At 40.7% G+C, this 18,470-nt stretch overlaps 2 protein-coding genes across 4 annotated transcripts in view; one reads left to right on the top strand and one right to left on the bottom strand.

The window, feature by feature from the left end:
• Nucleotides 1-3,297, bottom strand: part of kcnk1 (potassium two pore domain channel subfamily K member 1) — a 19,142-nt gene extending 15,845 nt beyond the window's left edge. For both annotated transcript variants that reach the window (XM_022230303.2, XM_022230304.2), the window contains exon 1: nt 2,530-3,297. In XM_022230303.2, the coding sequence (XP_022085995.1) occupies nt 2,530-2,851 (322 nt within the window). In that variant the 5' untranslated portion in view covers nt 2,852-3,297. The remainder of the gene's footprint in view (nt 1-2,529) is intronic.
• LOC110976800 (tubulin epsilon and delta complex protein 1-like) lies at nt 3,227-18,329 on the top strand. Of its 2 annotated transcripts, none has more exons than XM_087133578.1 (7): nt 3,227-3,366; nt 10,535-10,686; nt 12,421-12,903; nt 13,230-13,328; nt 14,023-14,109; nt 16,649-16,825; nt 17,507-18,329. In XM_087133578.1, the coding sequence occupies exons 1-7, from the start codon at nt 3,363-3,365 to the stop codon at nt 17,843-17,845; spliced, it is 1,341 nt and encodes a 446-aa protein (XP_086989704.1). In that variant the 5' UTR covers nt 3,227-3,362; the 3' UTR covers nt 17,846-18,329. The 2 variants fall into 2 exon arrangements, with proteins under 2 accessions (XP_086989704.1, XP_022086091.2); XM_022230399.2 differs by lacking the exon at nt 3,227-3,366 and adding an exon at nt 5,014-5,158.
• The last annotated feature ends 141 nt before the right edge of the window (nt 18,330-18,470 follow it).

The following is an 18,470-nucleotide window of genomic DNA, read 5'->3' as shown; positions in this document are numbered from 1 at the left end:
TATCTTAAGAAAAAAAGGAAAAAAGATCCAGCATCAATCAGGAGGCCGTTAAGGACGATCAACTTATTATACTATTACCTGGCCTATGAAAATTGATTTCTTTTGTCTATCCAAATGCCCACGTCTGTCTACGGCGGTAAAAACCTACTGGCCTGCACGCGTACACCACGATATAATAATAATATTTACGGTGTTGTGCTTGGATATTGGTGATTTGGTCTTCCTGGATTTACAAAACCTTGCATCGATTTCGATCTGACACTGTGTTAATTGTATCACGCTGGCTCGTCGAGTAGCGCTTTGTGGAAAAAAGTGAGACTTAAACGTAACAGCTGACAAACAATTGTACAGTCTGAAGACTTCTTTCTCATATGCTTACGAAATCAGGTTATTCAGAAATTGTCGATACAAATGGAGAAATATTCAATGTTGATGCACTTTAGGCTATGTAGTAGGCCAATACTTAAAATAACAAGTTTCAGACAAACATTACAGATGTAGGCCTACATGTTACACAAGTATAATAGGAGATGGCATGTATGCAGCTGGTACTCGGTGAGAGTTCCTTTAACATGGCACGGAACCATTAATAAAACGTTATGTACAACCCCTCTAGTAATATGCATAACGAAATGGGGGAAAAAAGGAATAAAAATTTTATGGATACACGTCGGTGCCGCCATGTACATAGACCTATATACAAAGTTTTTCACGAGGTTGGATTACGTTTTATAATATTTCGTGTGGTGCAGATTTGTGGGGTGTGAGGGGTCACTCAAACTATTTATTTATTTATACTTTAATTTTTATTATTTATTTGTAACGTTGACTGGCATTCCACTGGTTCTTCTCAAAGTTTCAGAACATTTTCAAGTTCAATGATATCTTTTAAAAAGAGCTGATGTTGCAGGTTTGTACTGGTACCAGCATGACTGGTACATTGTTGAAAAATTACAGTGTCCTACACGAGCGTTTCTGTAAAATGTATCATTGGATAACAGCAAATCTGTGCAATAAATATCAATGATAGATCAAGAACCAAATTTTCAGGGGAGCCAGATGTGTTTTTTTGGGGGGGAGCAAACATTTTGGGAATTTTTTCTTTTTTTTATGTAGGCCTAACCGGTTATAGCCTTTCTGAAGGCACCAGCTACATTTTGGGGATTTCTTCACACGTTTTGAACGAAAAGAAATAAGATAATTAAAAAAATTCGCCTCCACCATATTATTTCAAAAGTTATTAACAAACAGTTCCTTTCTTAATTGCTTTGTGGGGAGCATGGCCCCGCCCCCTGGATCCGCCCTCGACAGAAAAGCTTGTGACTCCATGGTGTTGCGTTGTGTATTACAACGGAAACCGCAATCAAGTTTTGTAAGTACATGAATTAACATTAATTTACATATCGACCCAAGTGCACAAAACTAGCTTCTGTGAAGCTGGTTTCAACATTTTTCTAGTGTTTTACGTTTATGTGATGGCGTCATTGCTTTCACGGATAAAGTGTTTTTTGAAGCCATTCAATTTGTCAAAAGAAAAGAATTGCCCCCCCCCAAAAAAAACCCGAAAACAATTGGAGTAAAGAAATATAGTATGCCTAATTAGGAGTAAACATCTTCTAATCGTTTTGAAACCAATTTTGTGAAAATCGGGCTTGCTGATCTCACAGTCACACAAAGCGCATTTTCCGAGACGGGTCAGCCAAAAATCCAATCTCCATTGACATGCTCAATGCACACAGGCCAACATGCGCGAAATTTAACTTCAAATGAAGGTAACATCAAAACTATAATGCCATATTGAATTTAAACTTCACGTTTTTACTGAACAGTGTGAGTGCCTTTACAAGCATGCAAAGTTTCAAAACAATCAGGCACGTAACAGTGGAGTTTTTCCCAGGAGGCTCAATCCTCCCCTGGAACCTCACATCAGCCCTCAAACCCCTGCTCTTGTAGGGTTACTCTCTAAATGAAAAAGAGTGAAAAACTCACTCTCAAAAAGAGTGTGTCCCTTATAAAATCAATCCAACAGAGTGAAAAACCACTCCAAAAAAGAGTGAAAACTAGGTCTACTCCAAAAGAGAGAACTTTCCGCTTCTCCAAGGAGCTGTACAAAGGACAACGAAAAGAGTTGTCCTTTTAGAGTCATCTTCCCTCGTTTAGTCTTAAAGTGGTTTTCACTCTGTTGAGAGTATTTATTAGAATTGGAATGGTGTTATGATGAGTCATCCCTTGTGAGAGTGAGTTTTTCACTCGTTACATTTAGAGGGTAAGATTAGTCGGAGAACCATGATCACTACCAGAGAGGAAACACGTTACATTGAGCCTTGTACGAAAAATTAATAATGCTCTATTTTGTCGTGGGTTCAAGTCCCAGTAAGCAGGCACTTTCAATTCCTATAAAAATGCGCAGCATGTCTCTGGGAAGGGGCACAAAACGCACATGCTGCTCCCATCGTGCAGCCGGCATGCCACTGCTTGTTGCCAAAATGCATAGTGTACTGTTAGAGCACAACTACATTTACTACTAACCGATAGTTGTTATTAAAGTAACACTGTAGAAGACTGCTGATGCAAAGTCCCAGACTCTGTAGGATGAGCCATCCTCCTCCAAGCGAATCCCCTTACTACCCACAGCCAGAACCTCCTCCATGAAAGCATACAGGTCGGAGAAGTTCACGCAGGGGTTCTCCCTCACGAAGGCATCAGACAAACCCTGTAGTTTGGCTACATAGTTACTCTCCACCGACTGCTCGAAGGCTAAAAATACCCCGGCGCCAAGGCACAGGTACAATATGTATGCAATGGTCAGCACAAGAAACCTGAAGTAACTGTTCTCTGTCAGCGCTGACATTATTTTTGTCAAAGCTGGGGAAATTCTCACGAAGCTGGAGATATCCACGGACAGTCAATCAATCATGTACATATAAGTTGTCAGCTTCAAATGCAGTGACCATACTGCAAAGCTCGCACTAACGTTGTGTGTCGTGAACGCCCGCATATCACGATTGCCGCTCCTGCACGTAGTTTCCTGGCATCCGTGGAGTAGTTATTGTTATCGGTCAGGTCGCTGCATTGAGGACTACATGTGGCCCTAGGCCCTAACCTACCCGTTAATGACTATCAGGTAATATAGCCCCTGAATACAACCGTTTTTTTTGTTGATCGATAGAATGTACAACTTCACATGATCTGACGACAGTGAAACTTCTGGCTAGTTTAGGTGTGAATGCGTTCTTGCAAACATGTAGCGGCCTCTCGTACTCAATAAAACCTTATCCTCCATGTTACAACGGCACCGTCACAAATGAACGCTTCAATATGGTAATAAAAACGTAGTCTGACAACCTTCATGCGATCAACTCATGCGTGAGTGGCTCCTCCCATTCTTTGTTTCAGTGGAACTGGTCTGATTAGTGGTACCAGTAGCCTATAAAAAGTAGCCGTTTCTGGTTGTAGCAGGTGAGTGCAGTGATTTCAGTGGTGCACACTCAGGCCCGAGGGAGTATTTAGCGGCGTAGCAGACTGACAGGAACAGTGGAAGAGATCAGTAGCCTATTCGGACTTTTTGCGACGAAAATATAGTGTTATCCATTTGGGTAATTCCATAAATTTTGGGTCCGACGTGTGAGTTTTTTCTGTCCCTGTTACCCTGACCTGTGTCATGGGATCCGATTGGCATAAATTTGTGCCTGAAATTGGGGGATGGGGAACGGTGGGGGGGGGCTTGCCCAGCCATGAAAAGTTGAAAAGTCGGGGGGGATTTATCATTAAATGTGTTTTATATTGCCCTCATTCAATACAATGTTCACGCGCGCATTACAATGAATGTTACATGATTAAGAAAAATATGAAAATCTCCTAGAAATTGTAGTAAAATAAGCAAAGAAGTATTGCACAACTACCTAAAATGAATATGACAAAACACGAACCAATATCAATAATTTAGAACTACCAGCCTCATCAGGATAAATGATGATAAATACGAAGTATTGTCAGCGTAACAGTGGATCTGTGGGTGGTGAAGTTTGACAATGTCGCACAGCTGACTGGTATAAGAATAAACATACAGAATGACACCATACGACTTAATTGTAAGGGGCTGATGCTCATGATATTGATGTACATCTGTAATATGTATTCATAATGGCACATTTATGGCCTTTTAAAAATTGCTTTACTTTTTTTTGGAGTGATAATGAACGCATTTTTAGTCTTTGGAAGTCTGAAAAATTCTTCACAATCCACTCTAATTTTTGCTCACCACAAAAAGGGGGGGGGGTTCGATAGACCCACCCCTCACCTCAGAATGTGGGTGTGGGTGTGTGTTGGGGGGATAACCCCCATCTCCCATGGATTTACGCCCATGCATGGGATATATCATTGAAACTGACTTCAAAGTATTTTCATTCGTTTGGCAGGTAAGTTGCATCTCTCAATCACTCGTGGAAATAAAAGAATGTGTTCTAAACTTATAAAAAAAATCATACGCCAGATGTAACAGAGACTGCAAAAAGGATTGTCAGTGTTGAGAATGACCAATATCTTCCTCATTCCTCTGTTTGCCGGGGCCCGGTACCCACACAGACGTCCATTGAGAACATCGCCTTCACTTGAAATGAGGGGAGGGGCCTGGCGCACATTTATGATAGAGATATACACTTACTCAGTGATTCTCATCAAGTGAATGAATTTCATGTAGCCTATCGATGCAATTCTCAACTCCCCTAGCCAGCTCAGGCTGCCGCTCATGCAAAATACCTTGAAAGAATGTTATCACAACAGGATTATTCTCGGTTTTGAAACAAATTTAGCATACAGGTCACATATTTGACACCCTTTGAGATTATTTTAAACAAACTTCTCGAGTTCGCATAATTGTTAAACGCTGTGCTGGGGGAGGGAGCTTTGGCTGAGAGCCAGCAGGTCAGTGCCACTGCAGTAACGGGACACTGCGCGTAAGTACATGTACAACACCTGGTTGTAGGTGGTGGTGTACTTAGGCGAGGTAGCTTCAAGATCAAACAACAGAGGGCGTTACGTGCATGTAGTTACGATTCAAGAGTACCCGTACATGAATCGCATGGACAGCTGTAGGCCTACATACACAGTACAGAGATGCGATGTAGGCCTAGATGCGATAACAGGTGTCGAAAACTTGGTAAGTTTGGCACGTTTAAGATCTGCATTCTCGGTTTCGGTTTAAAACCGGGATAATCAGTGTTCCTCATCTTTCATGTCTTTAGCACTCAGTTCTTATAAATAGGGGAACAAAATTTAGGCCTACTTTTATAAAACAATCACCAGGGCTAAAGAGTAACTTAGTAAGAGCATTCCTCCATAGTAAGAGTGAGACTTAAGTTGGCATAAGCCTTACTGTGGTCCTTTTTCCCTGCCCACAATTGCCTTTCTAGGCCTACTACTGTGCAAAATCACCCATGCAGTATTTGCAATAAGGCTTATGAAGTTATGGACATAGTTGGCAGGTAGTCCAACTCCGAGTAACTTGGACCCCACAATTTGCCTTTTTAAACATTTTTTTTTAACATTGTTGGGTGATGGTACTTAGTAGTATCAGTGAGTATAGGGTCCAAGTACCTTCCATAGGCTTTTGCTTCCATTAATTCATTTTACTCAAAATAGCTCCTACCCCAAATCTAATCCTCCAAATTCATATCCAAACTGGTCCTTAAACTGTCCAATGCACCCGGCTTAGGATCAAGTGAGAACTGGAGATTCCAATAATGCTGAGGTTTACTCACATTTGGGAAGAAAAGAGAAATTTCCCCTTCAAATGGGAAACGGTCTTGTGGTTGAGCGTGATGTCACCATCTTGTTCAAATAGCGATTTGAACGGTATGTGAATGTCCTTAAGATAACATCACGGTGTTCCAGCCTTTAATTTAGCGGACTATTCACAAGCATATTGTGTTGGCACACACATGCTGACAACTGATTCCTGAGGGCAGCAATTTCCGGTGTACAGTTTCAATGTGATTACAGGTACCCAACATGCTTTTTTGGGGAGCGGGCAGATGTCCGACCCCACAGTCCTGAGAGTAACTGTTGGCATAACTCAGCTGTTAACAAGGTAGTTTGTTAAGGCAACTCGACTGTGCAAGGCAAGAACATGATAGTGTGCATGGCAGTTACATGTAACACAAATCCTAAATCGATGTCTTTTTGCAGATTTGTGTGAGACGCGTTACATCGCAACTCAACCTGCCAGGCTTAACATGCGCAGGGACTCAAAGACGTGCACACACAGCATACACTGTGGCACGGCGCACCATCTGCTATTCTTGGACACAAAAAATTTTAAGAAAAAATTACCTATCCATTGGGCAATTTGTCCTTACAATTTTAACTTGCCCGAACTGAAAGAGGAAATTTGTCTCGGACAATCAGAAAACAGCGAATGTTGAGGCCTGTCATGGACAATGTTTTCCCTCCTGCCATTATTCTCTGGTCATTTACTGCACTTTAACAGCTGTACATTGTGAATTAGAATGGATCCTTAGGCACCACAGAGAAATCATCATTTTTTGTTCTTTCATTTTGTACTCTCTTAGAGGGGAGGAGGGAAGAAAAAGTGTACGCTTGTGAAAATGAATGACCTCTTAGTTGACAGAATAAGAGTCATCTTCATGCACCTACATACAGGTGTTTTCCCTTTCCATGAGGTCTCAGTACACTCAGTTGCGAATCTTTGGACCATTGTCACAGAAACTATTCTTTTGATAAATGGTTTTGTTGTGTGTTGAGTCTTGATCTTTTTATGATTGTATTGGAAAAATTGCACACAGTTAACTTGTTAAATAGATGCGGAGTTGTGTCTCAGTCAATTAGTGGCAGCGCTGTGCCAAATATTCGTATATTTGATCAATTCTTGAATATTTGAATATTATTTCCCAAATTTGAATATTCAAATGCAGACTTCATGAAAACGAAGGGAGACTTTTCTTTTGATTTAAATGAGAAAAATTGCACTATGGAGGCTTGTTTCTAGCAGATTCAAACGAAAAGTGACAGAAATCTAACAACGATTCAAAAAGTAAATTATTCATTACAAATTTGAAAAAGAATAGAGATCTTCAAGTGGGCAAGAACCATTGTTCATCTGTTAAATCTTGCTAAATTGTGGCAGGAGATACTCCCAGATGTGAGAAGCTGTTGTAGTGATTATAATGTACAATTGTCTGCATTATTGCATCTGATTTTGTATATGGATTGTTCATCAATAATCTGCCCATCAGTACCACCAAATATTCAGATATTCAATCGAATTGAAGGTCGAATATTCAAACAGTGAATTATTCAAATTTACTCAGCCCTGATCAGTGGCCTGTTTTAATTTGGAATGCATTATTATTATAAAAAATACTGTGTTGGCAAAGTGGTGCGTGGGTGAAGTGACATGTGGGCAAAGTGACAACTGGTGAAGTGGCTAATGGCAAAGTGGTTGTGGGCGAAGTGGTAAGTGGGTGGAGCAACTGACATCAGATGCAGTACAGTGCGTCAGGGGAAAAAGTCTGATGCACTTGGCCAAACAAACTGGCCATGTTGAGACAATGGAAGCCCCATTTAACAATGCCACTGTTAGATCTTGTGGTGACTGGCAACCACAGATTCCCACCTTATGGAGAATTGACCAGTTGGATCTTGTTACACTGGGCAGGCAAGCCACTTTGACAAATGATGCAGACTGATGTGTCTGGCAGGGTGTCTAGCCAAAGTGTGCTGGAGGGTTTAGGCTAGTGCTTTTGCAAGATTTATTTCAATCATTGACTGATTTTTATTTGTGATGTACCAAAATACTTCAAAGTAAACAATGCAATTAAGAGAATGAGTTAACCCTAAAATTCCCCAATCCTCCGATTTCAGCGTGATTTTTACATACACCCCAGGGGGTTGGGTAAAACAACAAGCCGACATAAAGTGTAAATAAAAGCTGTTTTTAAGCTTCCTGATTCGAGATGAAACTCTAATTTAAAGTTAATAAAAAAAGGGGAGGCCTCTGGGTTTATACAAAATGTACCCACAAAGTTGTGATAACAGGCTGTGCACACCTTGTCACATTTGTAAAGATCGGGTAAAAGGCGAAAAGGGGAAATTTTGATCAATGTCTGAGATATCGTGTTGTCAAAACCAGATTTATAGTATTAGTAACACCAACATATTAACTGCGGATGGCATCAGACGTTATTGTTTGGTACACTATAATATGTGTTCGCACCGCGGTGAACTGCTGTGTGTGCGAAGTCAAACTGTGGACAAGTCAGTTTTGCCTGTCAACTTACATGTACATGTGTAATGGGCAATTCTGGACAGTGAGCAATTTTCAATTGACAATAAATCAAACACACTTGGACAGTGTCATACAATATCTTTAAGTCAAAACCCAATTCTGGAAAATTTTAACTCTGTGAAAAGGTGGTATTGAAATGACATCATGAAATTATTACTCATAACTTTGAATAGTGTACATGTATATTATGGGCTGAATTCTGGAAGTTGTCTTGTTTGATGTCTCAAACAAAAATTTACAACACTTCATGTACGTTTTGATGGAGAAATAAGAAAAACAGGCTGCAGTTTGAGATTAAATTATGGATTTTAAAAACACACATAACTCAAACTAAACACAAACATGATATTAAAGGACTGATGAATTTTGCTAGGTTTGATATTAAACAATTAGCCATGGGCAGGTGGGTTAGGGGATGAGTTGGCTGGGGGTGAGTCTGCCAGGGAGAGATTTAGGCTAGGAGGCAAGTTTGTAAGGGGTGAGTCGGCAAGTTGACAAGGGGGCGAGTTGGTGGGGAAGTTGTTAAGGGCAAATCGGCCGGGGGCAAGTTGACCTGACACCACTTGTCAAAAATTCAGCAAGTTTTGTTCACTGTGAAAAGAAGGCAGGGATTTGAGTTTTGAGGGGAACTAAAGGGTAAAACGGCAACATGGACAGAGACGAATTTGCGAATGTAATCTGGTTCCTTAACCTGGATGAAGATTTTTGACGAATCTTCATGAATTGTATAGTACTTGTAGCTGTAAAGTCCCCAAGTAAACCTGGTACATTTTGGCTTTCACTTGGCTTTCCTCATACATATGTACAGTGTTTAAACATACGGTACCTGTTGTTGAAATACTTCAAATTCTTTTGTTTGAATTTTGGTACAACTACAGTACTATAACCTTCATAACACATGCTGTTGAACAAGTCAGTGTCATGAACATGATGAAATTTCATCCGAAATTCCAAAACGGCAGTGTTTTTTACTGTGGTACGCTTAAATAATCTCAGAATATCCCAAATAACTATTTCTGAAGAAGAAGAAGATCTGAAAACCTTATCTTTGTTATAGCAGGTGGGTAATATCAAGATTCTTGGATCAGAATATAAGGAGTTCAATGAAATTTAACTTCAGATAAAATTTGCGGCAAAAATATTGCTGCAGCAACGCACTAGAGGCAAATAAGCAGAATGTGCCATGTTGAGGGCTATGCCTTGATAAGGTCCATCAGCAATATTCACAATGTTCGGGTCTGGTAATCAGACTGGCGGTGAAGTGCCTCCATCTTCAGGTGATTTGAAACAAAATAGTATGACTCGACTAAATGGTTGTTGTTCTCCAAATGTGGGTAAGAAATTGTAGTTTTTTAATATCTCTAGTTTAAGAACAAGTGAATTTCTACAACATTTAAAAATATTGTTGAAATTTACCAAAACTAGAGCTGTTAGGATTAAGGAGGAATGAACGCTCAAGGTCAACATGTCAGGAATTTGTAAAAGTGGGCTTTATTTCCTTATCATGGGAACAGGCCACCATGCATAGTAGCCACCTTCTGATTCTTAGTTAGGGCTAGTCTATCTAACGTTATTCTACATGTACATGTAAGTACATGTAACTAGGACATCATGGATTGCCTCTTTTAACATGTGGATATGGTCGGCGGTAATAGGGTCCTAGAACCGTCCATAATCCTTGTGCACCATTCATTGATTTCACTCGAAAGAGCTCATACCTGAAATCGAAATCCTCAGATTTTACCCTCAGTCCTGAAACTGTCTAATATGCCTACTGTAGGATTCAGTCAGAATTGGAGATTCCAATTCTGTAGTCCTGCTGAACTTTCCACATTGAACTTTCCACATGTATATATTGCTTCTTGCTTTTTTTTATTAAAACGTGGTTGGTTTTATGTAAATGCACAGTTCACCTCATGCATGACCACTTGTAGAACATGTGGTTGCCCTGTGAATGAGTGTTTTGTCAGCTTGCAGTGCATTTGTATATTGAACAAGTCAATACCCTTCCACAGTTGCAGTGCTGTAACCATACACTTTACGTAGTCTTTGATCAATGTGTCAAGGTCAGGCAATGGTCATTACAGGTTGGCTGCCACAAGTGTGCACATCTTTGGGTATTTATCATGTTTAACACTCAGAAAAGGCTGATTTTCAAAATTTCAAAATAACATAAACTGGAGGGTTTTTCTGTTAGGAAACAATTTTCAACTTTTCATTCTCCTGTAGATTGGGTGCAAGCCATGACATCGTCATCGAGGTCTGTATTTGGCCGGCCAAAGGATGCCATCGGGTCACTATGCCAACTCATGAACCTCAGTGGCATCACTGGGCTCAACCCAGAAATCTTCAGGCAAGCTAAGTTCAATAAGCCTGAGGCGGTAAGAGCTTCTGTAGTATGTATAATGATATTCTTGACTGCTGTACCCAGCCCTTACTCTGCACCACTTTGAGAGCAATTTTGATTCACTGGGGTCAGCAGTAAAGTCTACATTGCTAATTAACCACTTGCTAACAGTATTATTCCACTTTGCCCTTATCCCTGGTATGGCAGCTGAATATAATGAACTTTTAAAACAAGATGCAACTAAATGCCTTTGCCAAGTTGGGCCTAACAGAGGCTGACCATTGGTTGTCATTTGTTCAAGATTTGTTTGAAGTTTCTTACAGTTACTGCATCGTCTTTTTTTTTCAAAACTTTTGAGACTGGTGGAGCAATATTTGCTACAACACCCAGCCATGACCCACAGCGGCTTGAGGGTCACACACATGTCCATCTTCGTATACTGGCTCCTGTATCTGAAAACTCACTCAGTCACTCAAGCATGAGGACAGATGTAGAAGTCTGTACATAGAGAACCTTCAAGCAGAGGATACTGCTGCCCCAGTAGTACCACAAAAGCTAAAACCCTACTTCCAAGCTTGGTCCTCTCACCCTACAGGAAGCAACCTTCCTAGAAAGCCTCGGGTGCAGCTGAACTGGTTGTGATCAGGGGTTGGCTGCTTCGCAGCAAATGTGAAAAGCTGGGGCCTAGCAGACTCTGATCTTTGTGCATGCAGTGAAGTTCAGACATGGAAACATGTTCTGACAGGGTGTGTAACGAATGTAGACATCATGTAGAACTACGTACAGAATTCATGGAAAGGTGTTAAAACATCCTGTGCATTTCAGCTCGCGGAATCCATGTATGTTCTGGACGTTGTCCAGCTTGAAGTGGGTAACGTGTGTGTCCAGAAACTTGTTCTTTTTTCCCCCCTTGTGATGTCTCAAGTAGCCCGTGTGTCTCTGTAAGCTGTCTTCTTGGGAGCTAGATTGTTTGAAAGTTGAGTTCCTTCATTGCTACTGTCAGTCTCGGAGCTTAAGATTGTGGAAACGTACGGGACTGTACAAGACAACCAGCCCAGGATCTGTTCAGTGCTGTATCAGTCAACTGTGTCAAAAGGCATCAGCCTATTCGAATATGGCAGGGACAACGAGGGAACTTTTTTTGTGGGGAGATGTTGACTCCTAAATTTACCCACTTCTTACAGCATCCTCTTATTATATCTGCGATACTTCAAGGAGGCTAATAGTCATGCCACCAGAACACTGCATGGTCACTCTTTACAAAACGTTTGATGTGTACCACTCTATTCTATATGAAATCACTTGGATTCAATTTCACATGCAAAGTGTTGAAGAAAACATCTTCATAAATCAATCTGGGACTGCTAACTTGCCTGGTTATACTTTCTGTTCACAGAAATCATACCCAGGTCTTCATAATCCTGTATTGGGTTCCAGCTTGCAAAATTTGAATACACGTAGCTGCCTCATTTTTAGCTAAACACTTTCATGCGGATGTGGTAATTTGTTTTCACAAGTTGCGAGTTGCTAAATTTACAACTACATGTATTTACCATTTGTAAACAATTGCAACTGACTGACGTGTTTGAACCATTTTGGAAAATGTTTTCATTTATTTTCTCCATTTCATAAAAACCTTAAAATTAAAAACAAGGTCAGCATAAAATTTGGAAATTTGGTTTCAGTATGTGAAACCACACAAGAAAATCTGATCAGAACTGTGTAAGGATTTACCAATATTTGACATTGATATTGTTCTCAATCTCAGGTGGCTCCCTTGTGGTCCCTTCTTTCCTCCTTGATAAGTTATTCAAACTGCAAATGCATAGGGTCCGGTGCATGCACATCGCATCAGGCCACTTCGAGCGATGTCGTCTCCTCAACAAAGCATGCCATGTGGTCTGAGGGCTATCGCTGCCACCGATTTCACCGCCTCCCCAATGACATGAGCCACGGCAGCCGGGAACTGCTCCTGGCCTTGGGCTGGCTCTTGGCCAAGACAGATGTACTGAGGGACCTGGCGAAAGAAGACAGCACGCAAATGGTGGACACCGGGCATTTGCACACAGAAGAGGTCTTGCAGTTGAGGAAACAGAGGGAGGAGGAAATGAAGAAAATCAGGGGTTCTGTAGATGATGCAAGAGGCACAAGTTGCAGTGGGAACTACTTGGCCTGGTTAGTTGGCCAGTACAGAATGAAAATCCGGAGACTCTATCTGCAGCAACAGGAGCTTTGCAATCTAACTCACCAGGTTGGAGGTTCTATCTCTTAAATCCCCCCCCCCCAAAAAAAACTTTTTTTGCTTTCACTCTGAGACTGTAGATCAGAATTCCTTATTTGCAGCATTTGGAAAGCTCGCTTTGTAAAAGTCGTGCTGCAGTTATAAACACCTGGTTGAGAATACTGTGTGGCTTTCCAGCAAAAGAAGTGGTAGCCACTTAACATGTATTTAATGCTGCGCAAAAAAGAAGGTTTCAGAAGTACTTCAACCCCAATCGTCATCAGTTGTTGGCTCTAAAAGAAGACTCCTCATGATCCAAAGACCTTTGTTGTTAAATGAATACATTTGCTTCATAGATTCATGCTGCAACACAAGGAATAAGCGCAACCACAGACACCCCACATCTGTCTCCATTAGAAGTCTTCATTCTCAGGCATGCTGAGTATTCCAAGAAGGTCAGTTCTGATAGCATCTCTGGGCAGCTCGTCATGTGTCTGGCAAAGGATGCAGAGCAGAAAAGAAAGCAATTTCTCAATGCATTACTTTTTCACAACTTGGTGGAGCATTGGTCAGTTTTGATAAGTTGAACTTCAAAATAATACGTATACCTGTCTGTAATGAATTGAAGAATTGTAGGCTACTGTTATGAAGCATTTAGTTGCTCTGATGTCGACGAATCATTGGATGTGGTTGACCTACATTTACCCTTTTCAAATCTCTAAGCAGAAGCCTCTTTAATGTTCGCACACCACTCGTGCATATATTCTTGAACGTGACTGATGCATGTGCATTTATAGTCATAATACCATATTGGCCGAAGTGGCATTTAGCTTGTGTGTCCCATCTGTGAGTGAGGGAGATATGACAGCAGTAATGGCTTCTAATTTGACATCCTGAATGGTGCACACACGAGTCTAATTTCATAATCATCCCACATCAAGAATGGCCCCAGTAATGGGAAAGGCATTACACAAGCTCATGTATGAAGTAACTGGCCCTTGATTGTTTTTTGTACAAGATCGGGTATAGCATCTCTGCCCTTTAGTAATGGTCTTCTTGAATGTAAAGTGAGCTCATGTCCAAATTCCTTTCCATGTCATAATTCAGTAAAGTATGTTGATCTTGTAGTTTTGTGCTGTTCTTTTACAGTACCAAGAGATCCTAGAAACCCAGCAGGCCAGACTTCGCATCAGCTTGAAGTGGCAAGAACAGGAAGCTACATTCTGGCAGTGGATGGTGAGTTGTTCATTTCCTCCAATTAGCGAGTCTGTAAATTGGTTTCATAAGATTTGGTAATTTCATATTGAGTCTGTTAATTTTCTTAAGACCTGAAATCCAGTTAAATCTTTTTCTGTTTCTCTCTGTGTATGGTCTTTGAAAATGATGCTCTACTGAGCAACTGTTTTTGTGAAATTTAACTTAAAATACATCCAAGATTATTTGGGAGAGATTCCCCAGTATGCAGATCAGATTGCACAATATAAGTTTACTGCATTCATGCTGCACTGTGAATATGGATCTAATTCCGCAACATGAAAGTTTCTAGTCATAAAGGTACATACATGTACAAGTACTGTAACCAAGACCCTTCTGCAGTGGCTTAGGACTAGGAGTGACTTGAGTTGATCTGAAAGAATAAAATTTGAAGTCAAAATTTACTCGTAGTGAGATGTCAAAGCTGTAACAGAGTGTGTCTCATTTAGTTGTGACAAAAGTAAATGTAGTGAGATGTTCTTGACTCAAAAAGCAAATATTTTGTTTTTAAAATGTATACCTGTTGCCATTGGCTGTTAGGTGGGTGTTCAGGTAATTATTGTAAAGCACCCCTATACCATGCTCTGCTGTACCGAGCAATAAGGGCGTTTCACTGTAGTGCGCCTCCAAGAGTTTGCAACGCATTCGCCAATCTCAGTGCGGGAAATCTGTCGGCCCAATTCACGGGTGTTGGGAAAGGGTCGACAGATTTCGCGCTTTGTGATTGGCCAATGTGTTGCAAACTCTTGGAGGCGCACTATTGTGAATTGCCCATATTAGTTATGCCAAATATGTCCCAGCTCCTGAATTTTTCTGTGCACCAAGCATTGAACATGTTGAATATTTACTTTAAATAAAAGAAAAGTATATGTAATCAGGATTGATGATAATTACTTTGAAATTAAGAAAAAGCTGAATCTCGAAGAAACAACGGTCAGCGGTGTGGTACGTACATGTATCAGTCATGCATGCATGTTCATGCTTGCTTGCATGGGCAGCCATGAAGACTGGCCACTGAGTATGCACTTGCATCACGGGCAACTCTGATGGGCAGATTCTGCTAATAACAGAGACAAGGATTTTTACCATAGAAAATTACCCAAAATAGAAAATGCATACGCAGATAAACAGATTAGCTTTTGGGACTTTTGTAAAAGCTTTGTTAACTATTTTGCTAGTTGCAGTCATTTTCAACAACGTTATGTTTGCTGATGTCTAATGCTAACTGCAATCATGTACCATTGTGGCTCCAGTGCTATAGAACTGTTGTCATCCTAACTATCACAATTCAAATTTAGCAGTGAGAACCAGTGTAATTGAAGTACATGTCACATGCAATTTTCAAGAGAGGACTCAGGGTAAACTTCATTTTATTCGGCTTCCATTGAGAATTACCTCAAAAGGTGAAACATAGAGGGAAATGAATGTATACGCTGAAGAAAATGCATGAATCTTGGTGTTATTTATTGTTAACTTGATTTTTTTCCATTTGAAGTGTTCCGTTTGAAGCAGACACATTCATGAGGCAGACTGCCACTCATTTGATTGGGCCAGTAGGAATTGGAAATTGTTGTACCCAATGGCGGCGGAACGATTTTCAAAGGGGTGAGGGGCAGTTGAGAGACCATCAGGTATCAGCCATTAAAACCCTCCTATGCTGAAGTCACTCTTTGGGTCAGTTGGTAAACAGCACAAAGAAGCACAGCTGTGTCATGTCATGCAGTGCACCAACTGTCCCTCACAGGAAAATCAAATTGCACTTTTGTGCTGTCCAACAACTGTGCCTCACTGTTTCATGTGCATAATTGTGCAGTAAACAAAACGCAGACCCTGTGTCAGTTTGTGCTGGCAACCTACTGTGTACACACTAAACCTGTGCATGTTTGGGTTCCATATAGAAAACACATACAAAAGAGTGACTGCGGGCACTCGTGCATATTTATGCTGTTAAACCACTGGAGGGCTAATACATCGATCCATTAAGCCACACCCCATGATAGGACCTGCAAAGAGTGAGGGGTCAGGCCCCCCAGTCGAGAAAGTGGCTGCCCCCTCCCTCACCACCTGTGGCCATACCTAACAACCGCTGTAGAGCACCAAAGTGAATATGTCATTTGCATAAATATGTATGTAAAAGGCATTAGCATGGGACCGATACGCGTGCATACTCCAGTCATTTGCACCACCCTTCCTAGTTCAAAATATCACACTTTGGTACTCTGTAGTGAAGAATTGTGTGGACTCCGTCATCTTCATTGTAGTGACTTTGTACTGTGTTTTATTTGAAACAACTGCCGAGACCAAACTTTCTTACAGGCAAATCGCCTTTGGAAATACAGTGTGTAGTAACTTCAAATCTACAGTCCTTGAAGACCCGAAATAAATTTTTATATTTCAGTTTTCAAAGTGTGGAGAATTTGTGCACAACTTTATTGTGAATGGCAGCAGGGAGATTTGAAAAGGAATATTTTTTATATAGCTACACAATCCCCAAATACACGATTTACATGTTTTGACACAGGAGAGCGTCTTAGATGCAAGGATGCAAGATTCCCTGGATGAGGCAGAAATGCCTAGTGAATGCCACACTCCTTGTTCAGCACACAGTGTCAGTGATCTAGCAGATCTTGTCATGAAGTTAGATGGATACACCCAGCATCTTGAACGGCTTGCAGGAGACTCTGACTACAATGAAGAGGTGAAATTTTGTAAGGTATTCGGGATGTTGACATCCTTCAGGAATGCCAGTCTCCTGGCAAAAGCCTCATTTCAGGCTTCCATTTAAAATGTTGGGCTAATTTCCAGGTTTTAATAAGGAATATTGAGGCTTCTCCAGCCTTCTTTTCAGGCTCTGTACAAGAGCTTACCTGGCGTCCCTGATCATTGAAAAGGGTTTGAATTGAAAGTAGCATTGGCAAAGAAAAATTGGTTAAATTTAATGGGGACATTTTCTTAGATGACTGAAGTTGGTCCATATGTGGCCAATTTAATTCGACAACCTGTAACAATAGTCAAATTTTAGCCTGGTGATTTGCATAATATTCATTGGGCTAAATGAGCAAAGTGTAGCATTGGATATGCAGATTTACATAAATCCACTTTAGGACATTCACATACTTAATTTTAGATCAGGCTTATTTTAATCTGGTACAAATTCTTTTGTTCTGTTTTGTTTTTTTTATCAAAGAATTTGCTTTTGAAATTGTCACTTTTTGTTAAAGTGGTTTCAATCCTAAAAAATGCAAAGTCAACACTTTTAACCAAAAGTGCTTTCCAGTGGACCCAACATTCAGATGCTGATCACGGTTGTTGAGGGTGATGTAAACGTTTTGTCACATCATCACAGTCAATTATTTTATCTGTTTCTTTCAATATCCAGGAAGATGAAATGTGGCTGAGAGCAGTTGAGGAAATCAGGGCCAAACTTGTTCCCATCTCCGCATCTCCTACTTGTCATCTATCGATACTCGATTACCAGATGCCAAGGTTTCATCTCATCAAAAAACAGTCCAAGACGTCGGGAGCACAGACTGCCCGCGTTAAACCCTCCAGTGCAGTTCACATTCAGGATGAGATTGCGAGACTGTCAGAGGTTGTTGACGGACTCAAAGAGGAGTTGGCATCACTAAGGAGCAGCCACCATGCCAGATTAGATGAGTTAGCATCAGTGCTCCCGGATTCTATCTGCATACCCCCAATGGGCCCTGCAAGGCAATGATGCAAATGGAGGATAGACAGACTTGGAGAAGAAGTTTCATGTTATGATTAACCTTTTGTGCCCATGTGTAGTTCCTAACTACCTCTGTTTATCTACCCACGGAGCATTAACTGCTCTCCCACCAGTCACATAATCAATTCAGGGAAATTTACAAAGTCTTTCTTTGTAGTGCATGCCTGCAGCCACACACAGCAAGACAAATTTATCATTTTTGACACTCGAATTTACATGACCCAGACAGTACAATTCCTGCAGTGCCCACTGCTGTACTGTATTCAAACTAGGTTATTGAGGTGGTGCGTTCCAGTCCTGCCCGATCAAGTGCGTGATTTATTTTTCCTCAAACTCTCATAAAGCATGGAGCATACAGTGCTTAGTGAGTAATACTGGCAATGGTAATGGTTTAATTCTTCTTGTAAACAAGGTTTCATGCTTGCCTGTTGAATGTGGAGAACAAAGATTAAAACATGGCCTAGTGTGTAAATTTGTCCTTTGAAATGCAGCACTTATTGAGGTGGACATGTCCCATGAATTTTGAAAAATTTATGTTTTTTTTTAGATTATAAGCCGATACTTGAAAAATGTTTCGTTGGCTTTTTGCAACAAAATGGATTCGGTGCCTTTG

This window comes from Acanthaster planci, linkage group LG01, assembly GCF_054643075.1.
Source record: "Acanthaster planci isolate LZ-2023a linkage group LG01, COTS_SCS, whole genome shotgun sequence".
NCBI lineage: Eukaryota > Metazoa > Echinodermata > Asteroidea > Valvatida > Acanthasteridae > Acanthaster > Acanthaster planci.
This window is presented reverse-complemented; position numbering and strand designations above follow the sequence as displayed.

Excerpts from the sequence above, each read along its gene's own strand:
- LOC110976800 (XM_022230399.2), top strand. The coding sequence starts at position 5,116 with ATGCGATGTAGGCCTAGATGCGATAACAGGTGTCGAAAACTTG. Across the intron at positions 12,904-13,229 it reads TTTGCAATCTAACTCACCAG|ATTCATGCTGCAACACAAGG; the intron begins GTTGGAGGTTCT and ends TTTGCTTCATAG. Across the intron at positions 13,329-14,022 it reads ATGCTGAGTATTCCAAGAAG|TACCAAGAGATCCTAGAAAC; the intron begins GTCAGTTCTGAT and ends GTTCTTTTACAG.